Source organism: Megalops cyprinoides, chromosome 7 (genome assembly GCF_013368585.1).
Source record: "Megalops cyprinoides isolate fMegCyp1 chromosome 7, fMegCyp1.pri, whole genome shotgun sequence".
Classification (NCBI taxonomy): Eukaryota; Metazoa; Chordata; class Actinopteri; order Elopiformes; family Megalopidae; genus Megalops; species Megalops cyprinoides.
In genome coordinates, this window is record NC_050589.1 from 21,966,000 (window position 1) to 21,986,746 (window position 20,747).

At 44.0% G+C, this 20,747-nt stretch overlaps 1 protein-coding gene across 2 annotated transcripts in view; it reads left to right on the forward strand.

Annotated features, from left to right (window-relative positions):
* The window catches only part of cacna2d2a (calcium channel, voltage-dependent, alpha 2/delta subunit 2a), a 240,171-nt gene that overhangs the window by 202,642 nt on the left and 16,782 nt on the right, over positions 1-20,747 (forward strand). For both annotated transcript variants that reach the window (XM_036532940.1, XM_036532941.1), the window contains exons 12-22: positions 924-1,034; positions 3,286-3,364; positions 7,564-7,613; positions 12,740-12,829; positions 14,178-14,243; positions 15,273-15,347; positions 16,558-16,632; positions 18,258-18,329; positions 18,725-18,796; positions 19,262-19,323; positions 19,577-19,653. In XM_036532940.1, the coding sequence (XP_036388833.1) occupies positions 924-1,034; positions 3,286-3,364; positions 7,564-7,613; positions 12,740-12,829; positions 14,178-14,243; positions 15,273-15,347; positions 16,558-16,632; positions 18,258-18,329; positions 18,725-18,796; positions 19,262-19,323; positions 19,577-19,653 (829 nt within the window). The remainder of the gene's footprint in view (positions 1-923; positions 1,035-3,285; positions 3,365-7,563; positions 7,614-12,739; positions 12,830-14,177; positions 14,244-15,272; positions 15,348-16,557; positions 16,633-18,257; positions 18,330-18,724; positions 18,797-19,261; positions 19,324-19,576; positions 19,654-20,747) is intronic.

A 20,747-nucleotide genomic window follows, 5' to 3' on the forward strand; every position in this document is an offset into this window, starting at 1 on the left:
CCAACTGGTTAATGAACTAAGCTGGCAACTCTGTCAGAATGAAGGAGAAAAAAGGCATTTTAATCTGCGTCCACAGCAATTGAATTGAATAATTGGCTGCGGACCCATAATAAAAAAAACTGTTATTGTAATGATATTATTTATCTTTATTAGAATCTTGTCAGAGTGACACTGTGCTAACCTGCATATCAATGCTCCGATCACACGGGCAGATTCCAATTGAAACTGAAGCGACTGCAGGGTAGCAGCCAGTAGGACCAGACATGAATGATAAGAGGAGGGACTCAGAGGGGACTTCACGTGTCCTGTTCAGAGACTGAAACGTGCTTTCAAAGTTTGGTCAAACTTTTGAGTTTTTATCACTTACATAGTGCTTTTCTGTAGTAAGAGACAAATTTTTTTCTTTACCTGAACAGTAGGGTAAATCCATCAGCCTGGAAATTCATAGTTTCCCCCCTCACTGACCACTCTGCTGATCGTTTCAATTTCAGTTCACCTCCCGCACACTCATACACACAAACTCACAAACAAAAACACTCTTTTATTCACACTTACACACTCTGTCTCTCTTTCTTTCACTCTCTCTCTCTGAATCTGTATCTGAAATCTGATCATTTGAATTGCCTTGCCTGGGCCTGATGGGTCTGTGGAGCAATGTTATGAGGGTACGGTCCCATAAAGCACGAGCTTATGACGAACTAACAGATTCTTCATAGAGTCCTTATCGAATAGCAGGGGATGCTGAGTCTGGAGAGAACTCCTATACCTCTACAGGTGAGGTAAGGAATACCATGCTTTTTGGCTTTACTCCTAATAACCATTTCCATTTCTCCCTCTCTTTTTCCTCTTTCTCCCTCTCTTCCTCTGACACACACACACACACACACACACACACACACACACACACACACACACACACACAGGAGAGCAGTGTTCCACGAGCCAACTGCAACAAGATGATTATGATGTTTACGGATGGAGGGGAAGACCGGGCACAAGACATCTTTGAACATTACAACTGGCCCAACAAGACGGTTAGTCAACACCCCCATTCCTTGACTGTTGTCTTTACTCTGCATTTTCTAGATTGAGTGAGCTAGACCACTTAATGTGGAAGAGTGGTGCTTGTGCATTACTGTAAATACACATGACAAAGTAATTGGACCAGGCTTGGCACTTATCCTATGCCATGGTGCTATGTCTTTGTCCTGTTGCTTGGATGGCTTTGACTAGAACTGCATGCAAAGACAAGCAGCCCCTTCTCTTCATGCCATATCCCCCTTCCTTCCCCTCTCAAATTCCCTAGATTTCCCTCAGCCCCTCTCTGTGTCTCATCCTTGTTTCTTTTTCTCTGTCCTTTTCTGCCTCTGTCATTTATTTCCCCTGTCCCAGCTCCAAACCCTCTCACTCTCTATTAAACATCCTTCTCTGTTTTTTCTCTCTTGTCTTGAAAGCAGGAGATTTGCTGCTGGTGTTAACAGCTCTGACCTCACAACTAATTAGCCACTTAATCAACAGAGCTTCCAAATCAACACCAACAGTCTTCTCTCTCTATCTCTCTATTTCTCCCTTTTTCCCTCTGCTGTCCTCTGTTCTTTCTCCCTCGTACTGGTACTTGTCATCTCCTATAAAAGAATGTCCATCTTCTTCCCCTCCCTCTCTGCTCCTTTCCTCAATTACAACTCTTTCGCTCCAAATATCTTGCCTTTTTTTTCTTTCCATTGTCTCCTCGTTTCCTTTCTCTCTAAGACAGCGACAAATAGAGTGATGATGAATATAAAGAGATGAAGAGAGAGACTAATGAAGAGGTAAAAGAATGTAGATGAAGAGTGTACTGGAGGTGGGGGAAGCTAGGAGATGCTCCAACACCTCAGCAGTGCAGTGCTAGGCACATCTCCGGAGTTCAGATGGGTGTGACATCGGATGAGTTGCCATCTGCCCAGTCAAACAGAGCAGTGGCCTCTCTGGAGAGCATTCTACCTTGGGAACAACTTCAGGGTGATGCACTCTCACATGCCAAGAGAGCTTAAAATTAATTTCAAGCTCCGATTAGATATATGCATTAAACCAGTGTTTCTCAATCCTACTCCTGGAGGCCCACTGTCCTGCATATCTTTTATCTATCCTTGCTCCAAACACACCTGATTAGTGTGATTAACATGCTCTTGATTAAATCAGGTGTGCTCAGCTAATCAAAAGTGCCACTGATGAGTTCACTCAGGTAGGTAGAGCAGGGAAAGACAGAAAATGTGCAGGACAGTGGGCCTCCAGGAGCAGGATTGAGAAACACTGCTTTATAATAAAGAATAAAGTAACTACTTTAGAATAAAGTAAACCTTCGATCATCTCTCAGAGCACCTATGTACCCTCAACGATCACTCATCTCCAGGAGAGAACATTTTGGGATGTTTCTGCCAAGTAAAATAAAAAGTCTTAGCTGTAATTCAGAGTCAGATCACATAACTTGGTTTTTCTTTGATCTCACACTTCAAGGATACCTTATGTGCGCAAAAGATTATATGCTTTACCTCACCATTAACATTTAACATACCTGATTGGAGCTTCAAATGAATGGTGGGTTATCTAGAAAACGTCTTTGAAAGTATTTGGAAACTGAACCCAGTGAATGCATATGGTTGGACACACCAAGTGGATGGCCTAACTAAATACTAAATGGCCTAACTAAATGATAAATGCTTGGCAGTTGTGTGCCCTTGAATAACCCCAGGAAATAACAGAGCTCTTTTTACTTTTGGTCACATACCAACAAGCAATCCAGTATATGAAGTATCCTGAGTCTTTCCTGTTGTCATAGAGTGCTAAATAAAGACTCAGTGGGTTTTCTCTATTTCTCTGTTTTTAAGCCTCATTTTCATGTCACTGCTTTCTGCTGTTTCCCCCAACCTCAGGTCTTTGACCTCTTCCTCCTATTTCTCCACCAGCCCTGTTCTTAGTAGTGTTCCCCACCTCATTAATATAGTTTCTCATCCTCATTGGCTTTCTATTTCAAGTTCAGATTCAGATTTTTGAAAATAATTTATTTGCCTGACAACACTTGCATTGAAAAATCACTTATGGACAGAATATGGATGTGCACAGAGTATACTAGGAACAGAACTCTAATAGGCAAAAAGAGGTCAATGAGTCAAAATTGGGAATGAGTAAAACACAAAAAACAATGAGTAAAATGCAGTCATCCTTATTCCCCATTTCTCTCTCAAGTTCAATTTTGTCCCTTGTTTCTCTCCTGTCTGTCTCACCTTCTGTTCCAATCTGTCTCCTCAGGTGCGAGTATTTACATTCTCCGTGGGCCAGCACAACTATGATGTCACCCCCTTGCAGTGGATAGCTTGCGCCAATAAAGGTAAGGGGTTGGCTGTGGCCACTGCACGTGTCTGTGGTCAGACAGGGTACAGTTTTACACTCCAGTGTGCATGGGGAAAAGCAGGGATGGAGCTCCTTTCCTGTTGATGCTCCTCATTGCGCTCCATCCCTCTAGTAACATGTATGAGCCGCTGCAGTGGGGAGCTGCATGCATTCAGGTGCAGACTGATGTAGGAGGCATCCAACTTCCACCACCCTAGTGCAGTCTGAGGGCTTTCAGCTGGCTCAACTGGCTGCTCGTGGACACTAAAACTGCTTCTCCTCCCATCACTTTTCCCTGTGTCACCCGTTGCTCATATAAAGACAGTGTAAGCATTGTATTTAATTTGTCATCATATACTCCCTTTCAGATTCAGTTTGCACTCCACCCTTCCCCCAAACTTCAAGTTTGCTCTCATACTGCAGTTCCCCCTCTTACCCCCTTTTAGAATCCTCTTTGCACTGTTACGGTGCTTGCCTTCAATGTGACCCCCATGTTGAGGCTGAATTCAGTGCAAGCGATTGGTTTCTTATCATTTTGTTCAGTAATCTGCTCTGGGACGGCTTCTTTAGAGTCCTGCTGAAGTGAAAAAGATGCAGCGGGGAGTGACAGGGCAGTGGCAGGCATCCTCTGTCCCGTCTCGCCGCCAGCTTACAAGGCCCCCGTCGGCTTATGTCTCCTTATTTTTGTTTTGTTTTGTTTTTTTTTTCTCTGCTCCTGTATTTCAACATCTCTCTCATGCATAACTTTTCAATAATGAGGAACACAACAGCACTCACGAAGCCACCAATTAATTAATTGAAAACTAAGCCAAGTGCTTCCACAGATGTTGTAATTAATTATGGAGCAAACTGTGCTTTTCTCATGATAACCAAACCATCTCTCAGATTTACCAAAGCCGGTTAAAGCCACGGATTTAAGTTTCCCTGGTTTTATGTTTGCTGCTCTAATGCCTATGATGAGACTTAAAGGCATTTGCATGCTTTTTAAGGAAATAAATGTTTTTTACACTCTCACTTTTTTGCTCTATACATTATTCAGTTCTCTTTCTTCTCCCGCATACTCACAGCAGCTAGAATGGGATAAACGATCTCCCCAGCCCCCTTCGCTAATACCACCGTGGTGTCCTTTGTTTTGCCATTTCAGTTCTGTCAGCATGAAACTTCAGTCGGGCCGTTCACTCTGTGTGTTCCCAAAACAGAGTTTCGAACTGTACAAACAAAATATGAGTATAACAGGATCTCTGCATCAAAAAAGCTTTGACTGAAAATAGACATGTCAATTCAAGCTGCCTCTCAGATTCAGGCATGGCTGGTCCTAGGGGCCAGGCCTGTCCGTCAGTCACAGCTTATGTCCGTTACTCAGAGCCCTTGCCCATTACTCCAGGTTCCTGTCTGTCAGTCAGAACTTCAGTCTGCCAATCAGAGATCCGGAGATCAGGAGTTATTGGCCACCCCTTTGTGTCTCTGATAAATTTACCTGTGGCTTGGCACATGGAGTACCCTAGCCTTGGAACAGATGAAAGATGATGGATTGTCTTTGGCTTACCATTCCTTCTGGACTTAAAGGCAGAGATGGAACAGTCCTCTGGCACTCCCTCCTCAGTGGGGTTATCTTTTACCTGGACTACCCAATTTTATGAGGCTATGTGAGGTCACCTGCCAACTCTCCCTCCCTTTTTGTGATATCATCTCTTGCCTGACCCTCCCTCCTTTGTGAGGTCATCTGTCACCTGGCCCTGTTTCCTTTATAAGGTTATTTTTTTGGCTGACTCGCTATCGCTCCATCTCAGTTGATGGCCACCTCTTCCACCATTCAGAGTGTGCCACCATTCAGATACAGTTGTGGTTGGATAAAAAGATCAAGCAATGGGATTTACAGGGCCTCTGTCTCTGGTGATGTAGGCATTGGTTTGCTGAACAATGTCTTCAGCAATAAATGTAGCTGGTAAAAGACGCTCTCTGATGACCTATCACTGCTGTTTCGCATAATGCAGCTCTGTATCTGTGTTGTAATAATTGTCTGAAACATGCCCCAGACACCACCAGATGCCCCTAATATTACAGAGGCCACTAATATTTCCATAGGAGACCTCAGCACCCAGGGTGACTTGCATAGCTCATATTTTATGTGTTATCCATTTATGCAGCTGTATATTTATCAAAGCAATTCAGAGTAAGTACCTTCCTCTAGGGGACAAAGGCAGGTTTCTGTCTGAGTATTGAATGTTCCACCCTTAAGTTATGTGCCCTGTCCCTTAACCAATATGTCACACTGATTTGCCCCACAGCGTGGGAAATTAATAAAAATTCTCTTGCCTTGACTAATTTTTTTTCGAATCCCTTTGTCAACATTTTTTCAGCAGAGTCTGCTTATAGTTTCAGGAATAAGGATGTGGAATAGTGGCTCAGGAACTGGACTTGTTCACTTAAAGCTGCAGGTGCCCAGACGGGGCCCTGCTCTTGTACCCTTGAGCAAGGTGCCGAACCTGAATAGCTTCCGTTAATCTGTATGCGCATGTGCATATCCAGCTGCATAAATGGAAAATGTAAATGCGCAGTAAGTCACCCCAGATAAGGGCGTCCGCCAAGTAAGTAAATAATCATAATGAAATGAGAAATGACAAAATGCTTACAATACAAACTCAGCACTCCTCTCTTTGAGTGGACTGCAGACGCTTGGGGTCTGAAGCAGCCCTTGGCTGGAAAGCGCAGAGACATCCTTCCGTGGAGAGGGGTGCTCGCTCAGCGTGAATGAGAGCCTCATGCATTCAGCCCCACAGTTCTGGAAAGAATTTTTTTTTTTTAGTCGAGAAATTGAAATGCAGCATTTCGTCCCTCAAGTTTTGTGTGAAACTTACTCTGCTCTACCAAAGAATATTCTGGCAATCTTAGCTGCGTTGTTCACCAGGAAGACATTGTTCCATTCACATTCAGCACATCAGAGACTGCAAGCACTCATCTACATGTGTGCATGTGTGTGTGTGTGTGTGTGTGTGTGTGTGTGTGTCTGTGCACCAGCGCAGAGGGATAAAATGCTTTAATAATTCCATTTAACATGTTACAAAGACAGGCCCTCTTCCCTCTTAACATTCTCTGGATGGCGTCTCCGCTCTGTCACTCACTGTACAAACACTTCGCACCATAATAACTTTCTTGAGCTGTGGCTATTGACCCAGCAAGTTGCTTCTCATAGACTTCGCCAGCATTGTTTTAACTAATCTGTTCTGCAGGCTCAGGCAGGCCCTGCATTCCAAATAGGCACGTGCCTGAAACACATATAAATATATAAACAAGGACAAATTGCAGAGGTCGACATTGAATCACTGAGCCTCACACATCCCCCATTTTGAGTGTCTTTGTGGAGGCAGGGAGACACAGTCCCAGCTCTGTCCCCCCCAGGCCTGACCATTGTTTTAGTCTCTTATCTGTGTCTGTGTGCTATTTTTCTTTCATATCCCAGCTCTGTGTATCTTAAAGGCTACACTGACCTTCTGGACAGAGCATAGCAAACACAAACAAACAAACAAAAGACAATCGGCGTCCGATCTAACCTGAGCCGATGTCCTGCCACGCTGTCACGCTGGCGATAACCGCCGGAGAAACTAAAACTTCATAAAGGAGCTCTGCCACTCTCTTTCTGTTAATGAATGCGCTTACGTGCGAGGTGGGCAGCCCCACGCTGGCGGGACACAGAGATGCTGAAGATGAAGAGATGCCCTCATCACAGCACCTGGCCGCCCAGCCAGCTGACGCCTGTGTTTTTATTCATCTCTGTGGGGTGATGGATGGGCCAGGGGACAGCAGGACAGTGGACCGGTGCCCCGCGTCCTCGACTGGCGGAGTACTCAAGGGCCTTTGGAGAGCATCTTTGTCTGCGATCTCTCTCTTTCCTAGTGTGTCTGTGTTTGTGTGTGTGTGTGTGTGTGAGTGTGACTTTGTGTGTGTGTGTGTATGCATGTTTGACCAGATATGATTGCAGGAGCACCATTCTAGTCACGCTGTTTCTATACATCTCGGCATCGTGCTGTATTCTTCACATGCAAGCCGCACAGATCCTCTCTCAGAGGAGCCCTATTCCACAGTCACTGAATGATACTCCTGTAAGAGTTTCAGGACTGGATTGTGCTGGTATAAGACCTGGATATCTTGGGCTCAATCAGTGCTTCTCTTCTTTTATTTCTTTTCTCTGTTTCACAGGTTACTACTTTGCGATCCCATCCATCGGTGCCATCAGAATCAACACGCAGGTCAGTTTTGTGTGGTTAATGAGAGGTCCCAAGTACAGAGGTCAGTGTTGTATAAGGTCAAAGACTCTCCTCAGTTATGATGAACACTATGCTGTTTGTGCACACCACACACACACACACACACACACACACACACACTGATGTCATCTACTAATTGACATACTCCTCAACATCACCCTCCCATGTCCCTCTTGCCCATTTCTCCCCTTATAAGATATGAACTGTCCAGAGGAGCGCGATGAGCTTTAGTGGGGTGAGGGTGTGCCCCTCCACCCTCTCTGTCCTAATTACTCTGCAGTCACACACACACAGGGAGGGAGGGGAAAGAGGAGTGGGAGAGGGAAGAATAGAACAGGGAGAGAGAGGGGAAGAAGCAGCTAATTAATCCAGCTCTCTCTCTAATCAGCTCTGAGCCTCTCTCCACTCTGTACAAACCTCACCGCAATTACCCACCAGAGCGACGCCTGGAGAGCACAGGGCTCCGGAGGTTACCCAGGGAGAGGGAGACGGAGAGGCAGAGAGGGAGGTGGGAGGGAGAGTCGCGGAAAGAGGAGGAATTAGGGAGAGTGGGGAAAGAGAGAGGGAGGGATAGCGAGAGTGAGACGCGGAGAGGAAGAAAACGACAGCGAGGGTGAAGACAAGTAAGAAAGAGGGTGAGGGAGGAAAGGAAGAGTGGGAGGGAGAGAAAGAGAAGAAGGCATGTGTGAGAGAGAGAGAGGATGAGAATGGAAGTGGATGGGGTGGCTGGAAAAGGGAAATGGAGCAGGAACAAGACAAAGTAATGGACAAGGAGTAGGAAGGTGAAAGAGGAAAAAGAGGGAGGAGGAACAAGACTTCATTGGTTTAATGACCTACTTGATTTCCTTATTACTGTCTGCCCCACCCCATAATTGGCACCTAAGAATGAGCTAAGGTTTTCACTGTTGCAGCAATATTACGTTGACCATCTTTCAGTCAGGTGTGCACAAAAGCCACACAAGGCAACACCCCTCCAGCTCTCCAAGCACAGCAGGGTGCTAAAGTTCCATGCCTCTCCAACAGGGGAGTCCATTAAATCACAGTGTACCTCGAAGCACTAAGGCTGTGGGTTAATAAGGCTGACCTATTCCGTAGCATTTAATAGAACCAATTTGCTGTTCCTCATAGCCCAGCTGCCAGGTACTGTGTGCTGTGTGTGTATGTGTGTATGTGTCTGTGTGTGTGCACACATGAGCTTGTTTGTGTGCAGGGATGTGTGAGAGCGTATCATTGTGATTTGTACGGGGAGATTAGTTAGCGACCAAACATGGAGTTGCTAAACTTGCCTTAAAATGGATAGGGATGATACACAGTATAAATGATAGGAATCAGGCTTTGCCAGGAGCTTTGACATGTTTGAAAAGTACCGCACCCAGTCAAAGCCAGTTGGCCTGGAATTCCTTCTACAAATTCAAGAGGAGGTAGATTCATTGCTACTCTGCCCAGCTTGCACAATTTTATTCCGGCTATTTAGACTTTCACCATACTGAGAAGAAAGCTCTTCAGAAAAAGTTCAATGTTATTACCCTGCTAATTTCATTAATCAGAATTAATCTACTTTCAGTTTTACAGTTCCAGTGGGGTGCGGTACGACTGCAGCTGTAGGATGTCCGTGTGCATTATACTTTTCATTTACGAATTGCGTCTCATCCCTTCCTCTAAAAATTCATCTGTTCTTTCATGTAGGGGAACCTTTATGCCAAGTCTGCTGTGCTGGGTGTTCTGGAAATACAATGCTTTTGGACTTATGACTAAAAAAATGGGACGATGAGTCACTGTAGCCTCATCTTCAATGCGCGAACAGTACCAGCTTTACTTTGACGCTGAAGTCGCAACAATGTTCATTTGCATGTGTTTGTCAGTTCGTTCTGAGTTCAAGCCTTGCTTCTGCTTTTAAAGATAGTTATGCATCACGCCGATTACGGCTACAAGCGGTTAAATATTAAGCAAGACACACAAAGCCTTTGATCTGCAATATCAACGGGTACACAGCATAAGACACAAAGAAGTTTACACTGCTTTTTCTTCACGTTGTCTGACTAAAAAAGATGTCTGAATTTGTGATGGTCACATGACCATGCCTTCTAGGGACTCTGAGGAGAAGTGACCAGACTGGGGAGGTATGGAGAAGCCTTGTGTTAATGTGTCTGTCACTCTAGCCCTTGTCAGAGTGGCCATGTCATGTGAATGCCAGCCGAAAGCAGTGGGCTGGGTTTGACCACACAGCCACCTTAAGTGGAGTGAAATGGCGTAAAGCAAGCAAATAAAAACTTCCCTTCCACTTTACCAGAACGACTGGCACAGAGCGGGGATCGCTGGGGAGAGAGAGATAGAGAGAATGGAAGAGAGGGAGAGAAAGAGACCACTCAAAAACTGTCCTTCCATGGCACAGCAGGTCTCCAATAACCACTGAGGTGTAGAGGGATTCACGCCTGCTGCCTTGCCAAATCCAGCCCCATCCACCTGGCACAGGGCAGAAAATGGTTTTCCAAAGCTCACTGTAATAACTTTATTGATAGCTTATTCATGAAAAAATGGATTGAGCAGCACAGGGGGTAGGTGGTTGTGGTGGTGTTGTGTGGGGGAGGAGGGGGTTTGGGCTGCAGGTTGTAGATTGGCTTTCTTTCTGTCTCTTTGCTCGGTCTCCCCTGGGCTACAAGGCAAGAAGGCAGGGAGGTTGACAAGCTGAAGCGAAACCATTCAGTCCCCCAGAATAGACTTTTCAGCTGTTCCATTAGCCGAGGCATAATTATATTCTAATATCTGCCACTTATTTTAATAGGTTTCCTCCAGCAGGTGCAGCAGCAAGGCTGGATTTGCACGTGTTGCAGCATGAGACACACACCCATCCTGCAAAGCATTGCCACTCACTGCTGTCAACCCCCTAATACATTACAGCCTCCAACATTCAGTTTGTATTACATTATGAACAACACATTCTGTTACACCCCTGTTGTACTGCAATACTGAATATATTGCCACTTCCCCTCACATTGTCTACATGTGCTCAAGAGATCCTGTGACCCGTTAAATGCAGCTTGCAATTATATATCACCTTTACCACTGCTATGACCTGTGGGTCCAGCAGCCTACACGCAGGTGTATGGTCCCATCTTTCATTGTCATACTCTTTATGAAAAGGCCTACATTTTTTTGCTTAATTAAACAGATGCTGTGTCATGTACTGGCGATCTGTTTTCTTTTATTGCTATGGGAATGATTTCTGCAGAAGAGGAATGCTAGCTTCAGATTTGTCAATGTCGCAGTGTGACTCTAATTGCAGACAACCATGGGTGTTCTAGCCAGTGACTTTCGTGTTCCCGAGATTGTTCCAGTCATCCGGTAAATTTTCCCCACATCCCCTGAAAAGGTCTGCTTGTCATCATCTCAATGAAAAATCTCCCGGTGGTGCGTTAAACGGGAGCTTTAGTGAGCTAATAATAGAATGGGTTCCGCTTGTCAGCACCTCAGTCCTACAGCCATGAATAAAGCAGGGAGAGGCACTACTCTTAAAACCACACGCGCCCAAATTTCCGGCTGCAATTTGGAACGGAGATATTCAGGGTAGCATGTGTCACTCATAGCAGACAACCCCCACTGCTCTAAATATCCTTAAACAGGAGTGATTGGGTAATTATCTGCCATGTTAATTGAGCAGCAGGAGATGGATGGGAGTAGGAGGGCAGCAGGAAGGAGTAGCATTTATAGGAGCAAAACAGGTGAAATGAGAGGGAAGAATCTGTGGGCCCTCATTCATAAAAGGTTTAAATTGTTCATCTTAAATTTACCGCCAGTTTAGTTATCTTTTCTAAAATTAGCAACAGGGAGACGACTAAAATACCTGTAGGAAATAAATATAAGTGTGTCTATTTTAGGAAGTGATGAATTAGCCTCACGCACTTCATTAATTACCTGTGACTCAGAGTTCCTTTACATTCAGCAGTGAACCAGAGTGAGAAACTCGTGTGGGCAGGGCTATGAGCCAAGTTAGGGGAGGAGCTATGATGTTTGTTTCATGTAGGCGTGGCGATGGTGAAACTCGGGGAGGAGCAACAATACACAACAGCTCATGTGGGCATTGCCTCGATCAAACAAGAGGAGAAACAATGATACAGAAAGCCTGTGTGGGCAGAGCTATGATTAAACTCAGTCAGGTCATTCACACACACAGCATCATAGGCTTTTATGCTATGCCTTCCCAGCAAGGACATTATGAAACAGTGTTACGTTGGCAACAGTGGGCAGCGGCTGACACTCTACTTGAGTCACTGTTTTGTAATTGTCATTCTGGCATACACACTGTGTGGAAGTGTAAATGTTTTTTAATAGCTCGGCCGTAATGATTTATAATGGTGATGAAATCCCCTGAGGCTCCGCATGAGGCTCGGGGCTGTGTGACCTCCAGCCGTGCCCGTCGAGCTGCAACTCACTGTTCTATACGATGGGCAACACCTGCCAGGGTCTCTCCTTTTATGGCGAAACAGCGGGCGGGGCGATATATTTTACCACTTTTTGATTATCGTAGTTCCATGTTCACTCCATGGAACATCAACTTCACCCCCCGCCCCTCCGCTGGCCCTCCCCTACCACATTTAGTATCACATAAGCTCAAGGAAATACTTGCCCCTGAAAATTATTTATGCCAGCAAACACCATCACATCACATCAGTAGCACAGTCTTCTGTTCATACAGATTATTTTAAGCAATAGCAACCGCTGGGCATTGAGTTCCTAGTCTAAGAGTGCAATAAGGTAGAGTGGTGCTTCCCCCCACAAACGTTGCTGGGTCTCCCATCCTCCAGTCAACATACTAGATGTTTTGGTTGGTTTTTACCATTTGGTAGCAGCTTACAGTGTAACCTGTACTGAATGAATGTTATTTACCCACACAGAAGGAGCGGATTTTGGTCCGTATCACCATACATATTGTCCCTTAAGGCATCATTTTAATTCCCATAATTTGAATTTGTCACGTGCGTTAGCCTTAACCCCCCATCTTTTGCAACTATGTAGAGAAATCAGGCAGGTAAGTGTTTGAAGGGAACTCTCAATGGCTCTGCTGCAGTGTAAGTGAATGGGGATGACTGTGTGTGGGCTCCATGTTTCAGAAATACCTGGATGTGCTGGGACGTCCCATGGTGCTGGCGGGGGACGGGGCCAAGCAGGTGCAGTGGACCAATGTCTACCAGGATGCCTTGGTGAGGCAACACCCCCATCCCAAAAGGATGAACCTCACTATACCATATTACTATTTATTTGCTTTGCTGCGTTTCAGACAGCCTCACTCACAGCAGTTTGCAAAGCTTACATTTCACACTTATTTATTGATGTGGATTGCTTGTTCTGATGCTGAACCAGGTTTTTTTTTGCCATAATCTGGTTCGAAGGCCTGCTGCGTTACAATTACACCACTGCTGCATCTCAGACAACCTGGCCGATCAAACAAAAAAATACAGCACTGTGCACGTATCCCAGAATGCACCCATGCTCTCTGTGGTGTGCTGCAGTCCTTTTGATTGGGGAACATTCGGTAAATTCTCCGCAAGTGCATCTGTGCTCTGTCTGAGGCCCAATCAAAATCATGGCATCCATGCATTTTTCCTAAAAACTTTCGCCTGTCATCGGTACCTTAGGGGTTTAGCCGTCCGTATTCTTCATAAGCTGTCTGGCAGTCGTTGGATTCAGCTCAGGACTTAATGGCAAGCGTCACTTTGAAACATGCAGATAAGGGTGTGTCTGAGCCCACTGAAGATGGCGCTGATAAAGAGCTGATTTGCATGGATTAGCATGTGTAGCCAGCGTACTGTACAGGGGGTTCAGGAGCTAGTGGAAATGACATGCCTGACAAGAGTCACACTGATTTGCATGGCCTTTTTCAAGCACAAAGCCCCATTGTAGCTGAGGAGGATCTGGTGGATAAGAATGTAAAATGGTAATGCACAGGCCGGTTACTTTCCCTTTAAGGAACATACACTGACTCATAGGATTAGAGGGCAAAAATAAGATAATGTATTCTGATGCAGTTTGCATGGAACCAAAACAATCTGAGAAAGAGTTCATGTTAGGTTAGAATAAAGGGCATGCAGGGTCTCTCACAGAAAGTATTCTACCCAAGAAAAGGGTTTGGTTGGACATGCCAGGCATATACCAGTTAGGCATGAGAGGGCCAACTGCTGTTTGTGCATTTGATGATAAGGAAGATAATAATAATCATTACAGTTGTAGTGATAGTACATATATATATTAAGTATGATTGAATCATGTGTGTATTAATTCAAATACAGATAAACTATTATGCAATAGGTAGTGAAATCACAAAACAAAACGTGATGATCATAAAAGATAACTGCACTGATATTGCTTCAGTTGTCATTATATTATGTGGGCCTGTGGGGTCTTCCTGACAATATTCATTGATAAATGTGATAGTGTTGAATGTTGAATGATTATAATAATTGATCATCGAGCATTCATCTGAAGACCAAGATGCTTTTTAATGCATTGGACCTCTTTGTTAATTCCTCTATTTCTCTCTGGTGCTTGCAGGGTCTGGGGCTGGTGATAACTGGAACTATGCCTGTCTTCAACCTCACAGCAGATGGGAGTTCTCAGGTTAGATATAATGACCCCCCCTCCCCCTCCCCCCAACATCAGAAACAATTAAGGGGTTAAATGTTAAATGAGAGTGAAAGGTTAGGGTATTAACATAGGAAAAGGAGAAAACCATGGCCTTATTCATGTTTTACTGAGCAACACCTTCCAGTATAGAAATCTTCAGTGTCACGTTTTTCAATTTCCTTCAGTTACTTTACAGGGGTTCGCCAATGCAATGCTGACCCCTACTGGTACATAATGTTCAACAAAAGCATAGTGAAGCTTTCACATACTGATTCTGTGACTTGACGATGGAAGTTACAAAAAATGTTTTGATTTTCCTTTAAGCAACTTATTCATCCTGATGCACAGTCAACATGTGCATCTCTGTTTATAAAATAGACATACATAAATAATTGAGAAAGTTGTATTAATATTATCAATGATGTTATTTTAGACCATATGATGACATGCAAGTGTTGCTATTGCACATGTGCATCAATCCCAGGAACAGTTTCAACCATAAAAAGTATGCAGTATTGACAATTGTTTTGAAGCAGGGTCAGATTTAAGTGATGTAATTACTGGAATTGTTGGTACAGTTGGAATAGGGGGCAAGATGGTAATGAATTGGTTTATTTACCCCCACCACTCCTCACCACATACACACACACACACACACACACACACACACACACTGCTTCCCTCAGCTCAGATACAGCTTGTGAAGGGAGCGTGACACCCATAGCTGTGGCCTACGCTTGTAGGAAATGTCACCCTGTCGGCTCACTGGGCCGACCAATCAGGTTTGCACAGTGCTGGGTGGTGACTCTCTCTCAGACTGGAGTTATTGAATGGAAAAGGTCAAATTCCATGTAAATAGAAATAGACTTTAGATTTGGAACGCTTATAGCCTGCAAATAGATCCAGAGGGAGGCACATGTCTATGAAGTATGTTAAATAAATACATTTTTCTGACTCTTTCTCATACACATATACAGCTAGGAAAAGTGCTATTCTCAGGTCCATACCTTTTGTCTCTTGTAGAACCAGCTCATTCTTGGAGTGATGGGAGTGGACATCGCACTCAATGAAATCCAGAAGCTAACACCAAGATATAAAGTAGGTATTAAAAAACACACAAGCACACATTCACGAGCACAAACATACACATTACACACAATGAGGTTTAATTTAGAAAAAAACATATTCCAGCATAATCTGGACATTTTCAGTGGTATGGTGACATTGAATCAACCACTTCACGTGTTCAGTATATTAAAAGCAGAGCCACATCCTGTTGCAAAAGCAGACTCTTAGTCTATCCCCCCAAGACCTGAACGGTGGCTAGCTCACCGGAGGCAAATAACCACACAGGACCGAACATCAGCATAGACTTTTGACAATGTGCTGCTAATAAACTGTAGAACGTGTACAGGACCATGGGTGATATACGACATTGTGCCGCTATGGCTTTGGGGGAGCGGTCTCATTTTTGAGCATTTCTATCAGGGATGCCATGGCATGGACAAAGAGCCTCACAAATCACCCGGGCAGCCAGGGATGCACCCTGACAGAGAGGCAGAAAAAAGGGGGATATGAGTGTGTTTTTATAGCACTCCGTCACTGTGTGAGAACAGCCCAAGAAGGACAGCATGAGGTGGAGAGGAGAGATGGCCAAATTCATGAGATGAGAGAGATGGCCTTTATTATGAATAGTAATAGTTGTGATAGTATTTCTACCGGTAGTTGTAGTGGTTGCTCTTTTGGGTGTGTAATTATCATATTGATATGATCCATTTCATTTTATGTTGTCGCACATGATATGCATTGCATACATTTTTCAGGGGATGCCGTCTTCACTTAATTGCTCTGCCACAGTGACTTAATGACTCAATCAGCCAGAGAGTGACCCTAACCCTTCCCTTTAGAGTCACGCCGCTGTTTGCTTTGGTCAGTTTACTTTACAAAGGATTTACTACTTAGAGAAGGTCAGGGACTAAGTCACGTTTGCACAATGTACTGTGTGTCCCTTTTCCCATAATTGCCCCACCCCCCACCTCCTCCCCGAGCACAAACAAGCTCTCTCTATGGAGAAGACCACCAAACACGGGGGCCTTTTGTTTGTAGGGGTTTTTGGTGTGGGGGCACACATTATGGGACACCAGCAGAGGTGGCTCATTGGATAGAGGAAACAGATTAAAAAAACAGAAATATTGAAGGTCTGAAGGAGAAAGAGAGGTAAAACTGAGAGGCTGAGAGAGCAAAGGTAGAAGAACACCACAGGAGTAAACTGACTTACCTTCCTGTCTCCTCTGCTCTGTCCAAACAGCTGGGAGCAAATGGATATACCTTCGCCATCGACCCCAATGGCTACGTTCTCCTTCACCCAAACCTGCGGCCCAAGGTGAGTGACCGCTCAGCAGAGCTGGAGCCTCCCATCTGGATAAAGTTTCAAATGGACCACAGGATTAGGCTGTATGTCAGCTAGTCCTAAACAACATTGGACTGCAGAAGGATTGAACAGGGTATATGCAGTGTATCATTTATGTATCTGAGTTGGTGCACCTGCCCTGCTCTTGTGTGATGCCATCATTACACAGAAAGCTCAGTCTGCTAATACAGGTGTCATGAACCATGCTCTGAAGAAATCACACCGAATGATAGGCTTTTGGTTGAGCGTACCAATCGTAGACCATGTGGATAACCATAACCAGACTACTGAGTGATAAATGCCTTGCGCATTCAATCAATACATCCCTGGGTGAAATATATTCAGAGAACAAGCCAAGCGTACACCAGCGCCAGAAAGACCAGACCCCCACCATGTCTCCATTCCTCTATATGTGGCGAATGACCAAAGAGTGTCAGGCAAGCGAGGGAAGGGGGGGTAATACAGCACGCGCAGCTTTATGAAGTGAATTCACTGATGAAAAAGGTCTCTAAAGATTGATCATGTCAACCGGGGGGAAATGCTTTAAACTGCACAGACAGGGTGCTGGAACTAATTTCAGCCATTCATCACCAGAGCACTTAGAAGAGGGAATTGAGAAGAAACATGAGGATAGAGAGAGGGAGTGGTGGGAGGGGGATATGGCACACTGGCCTGCTTCTTACATCACATACACTCGAAATGAAGCTCTACGGCACACTGTGTAAATGATATTTACAGTGATAGTGCTGCTTACTAAATATGGACTGTTATATAATTGTGCTAATAGAGCTTACTAAGTCTGGTACATTCTGTTTAAAGTATTTTTAAACCTTTAGTTGCATAGTAAATTGTGCTGTTATCATATTTACTGTGATAATAGTGCTTACTAAATAATTCTGTACTTTTTAAGTAATTTTTACTTTGTAATACTATTTACTAGTAATATTGCTTGCTTAGTATTTCCTGTGTTAATATTGTTTACTTTAATCTACTGTCCCAATACTGTTTCATTAATGTTTACTGTGGTAACTTAGAGGTCTGCAATGGTTTTAATGATGGTGATATTAAAAATTAGGTAAGATATTGTTCTGAACAGAATATGAAAGGGAGGGGATCTAATGTACACTCAGGTTTAAATAGCCATGTCTGTAGGCTGATGTTAGCATAGTTCTCACACCATTTAAAGAACATTGTGGTGACTTAGCTGAGTTGCCACCTCAGACTTCACACACAAGCCAGAAGCGCAGCATGTTTATGAATGCGGTTCCTGATGAAAGAGGAGGGACATAGCAAAATGTCCCAAAAAAAACATGCCCATCTAGTGGAATAGAAAAATTGCCATAGGATTCATAGGTGAACCTGCAGAGGGATCGTAGACCAGAAGAAGTCAGCAAAATGCTGGGTTCTTTTTAAAAGAAATGTTTTAATCGGATGACACTTTTACATCTCATTCTTGCTCTTTCGTTCTTCCTCTCTGTTTCTCTCTGATGTTCTCTCTGCCTCCATTAATCTCAATCTTTCTAATGATTTCCCTATATTTGTCTTAATCTCCTTTTCTCTCTTGATTTCTAGTTCAGTCGCTCTCTCTCTCTCCTCAGATCATTAACTTCAGGGAGCCCGTCACTCTGGACTTCCTTGACGCTGAGCTGGAGGACAGTGCCAAGGAAGAGGTAGAATCTCTCCCCAGTCAATGTGCGAGGCTCTCACATTTACCCAGCGTTGTGTCAGCATTAGACATGTTGCTCCAAGCTTTCATCAAGGTTCAGAGAAACCTTATGTGTTGTGAAGTTACAGTGTCTGCACTGTCCTCCTTTACCAACAGAGGCCACAACAAGAAACCGATAAAAGGCAGCGTTTTCAAAACTAGACACACAAAATACAGTCATAGTGGTTTTTATTTTTATTTGTTTTTTCTCGTTTTCTTTATACACTAATCAGTCATGTGACATAAGCTATCCTTGTATGCAAATATACCCGTAGAAGTATGCATTATTTTGCGCATGTTCTGAGATACTTGTCTGTCTTGGCACATGCCGTAATTCTGCACTCTGTTGTCTTTCTTCAGATCCGGCGGCTGATGATCGATGGAAAATCAGGACAGAGGAAAATCAAGACGCTCATTAAGTCAATTGATGAGGCAAGTCTTCAGCGAGCGAGCCCGTTGCTTTAGCGCTGCGGGGCCGAGCAGCTTACGGCAAGGAAACCAATTTCCTCTTCCTGAAACTTCTATGGTACCTCAGTGGTTTTGGAGTTTTGTTATATTCCATGTGCCAATACGCTTTTGTCACCAGAACCAGCTTCCGAATGGTGGAATAGCACAAAAACAACCTCAAAAATGATCTTGCTTATCCTGGGCAAATGGAGGGTGATGCAGGGTAATTACAGCCCATACCACCTAGCTCAATGCACACAAAAGGCGTGTAAGCAACTTGTGTACCCTTTTAGTATAGACTTAATAAGATAAAAAAAGAAGGATTTATGAGGTTTTTTTATTCCTGTGCACTTTATGTTTTTAAGATGGTATGGAAATTGACACATCTTGGCCATGAAGTTTTGACCTCATAGTAAATCTTTGTTACTCAACTTCATCTCCTGTTTATAGAGGTATATTGATGAGGCCATTAGGACTTACACCTGGACACCTGTCAACGGCACAGACTACAGGTGAGTGAGGGGTTGATGGGTGTAAAGCACGAAACAGCATACAGCCACCGTGCAGTGTGGCTCTATACCACCCACTGTAGGTAAGTGTATGCCTTTTTTATGTTGTAGTATGTCATTGATTTTTTCTTAGTATGTCATTGATTTTGAAAATGACTTGGGAATCGCCAGCCTTCAACCATTGAGCTGTTGCCTGAACTTGCTTAATTCTCTGTTCCTTCACCTCTTGCATTTGCATCACTGCTGCCCCCTGCAGTCTGGGTTTGGTACTGCCAACCTACAGTGAATACCACATCCGGGCCAACCTGAGCGACCAGATCCTCCAGGTTCAGTGTAAGTACCAGCAGTCACCTGACACGGCCTTCTACTCCTCCCTAAACTTCCCCACACCCTCTGACCCCTCTCTTTCTCCCCCCCCCCCGCCCCCCACCGGTTCTTTGAGACAGCCAGCGAGACCACCTGGGTCAAGCCCCCCTTTCCACCCCCGCGAGAACGACGGAATAAGAACTTAGGGTCTCGGTTTCAAGAATATATCCCACTAACGCCACTCCCTCCCCCCGTCTTCATGCTGTGCTGTACTATGGTGACCTTTTTCTTCACTTTGTCGAAGAAAAAACCCTAATGAAAGAAAGGTGAAAGCTGGTGTAAACGTGTGACAAAGTTAAACGTCTTGTGAGAAAATAATGGTGACAATGTACTATTATTTTTCTGCCAAATGCTCTCGCCTCTTCTCCACCATGCAATGATTCTGAAGCAGCCGTGTAAAGATTTTGTGTTCAAAGCTGTGAAAACAAGCATGCTTTTCACTCTTTACTTTTTCCTTTTGTGATTTTTTTTCCTTTTCTTATTTTAATTAAATTATTGATTTGTAAGCTTTTCAGTTGGATTGCTTGATATGTCTCGCGATTATCAGCTTTGGAATCATTCAATGAAAAATACCTTTTCCCCCCCAACCCACCTCTCGATCCCCTCTGTGGCCCAGAGCTTTTTTTGCATGAACATTTATTTTTTAAAAATGTGGTTCATGGGCCTTAAAGGGGGGATGCCTGCTCTCTCACTCTCTCTTCTTTCTCTCAGTCTCTTCCTCTCCTCTTTCCTTTATTCATTCTCTTTCTGCTGCAGCTGTGGGTTTGCAAATGAAACATTGTCCTTTTCATTCAATTCGTTTTACTTTACGACGGTTCCTTTACAGTTTCGCAGTGTTGGTGTTGTTGTCCTTAATCATTCCTTTTTTTCTAGACTTTATTTCCTTCTCTGCGGATGGTTTCCTTTCTGTTTATTGTCCTTCTTCTTTGCAAGAAGTTATTGATCTTTTCTATTTGTGTTGATTTCTTTCCATTTCCGTACGACTGAATTGATTTATTTCTTTTGAGAAAACAATATTTTTATTCAAATAGTAATTGAATAAAATATTGTCTGTGACCCCC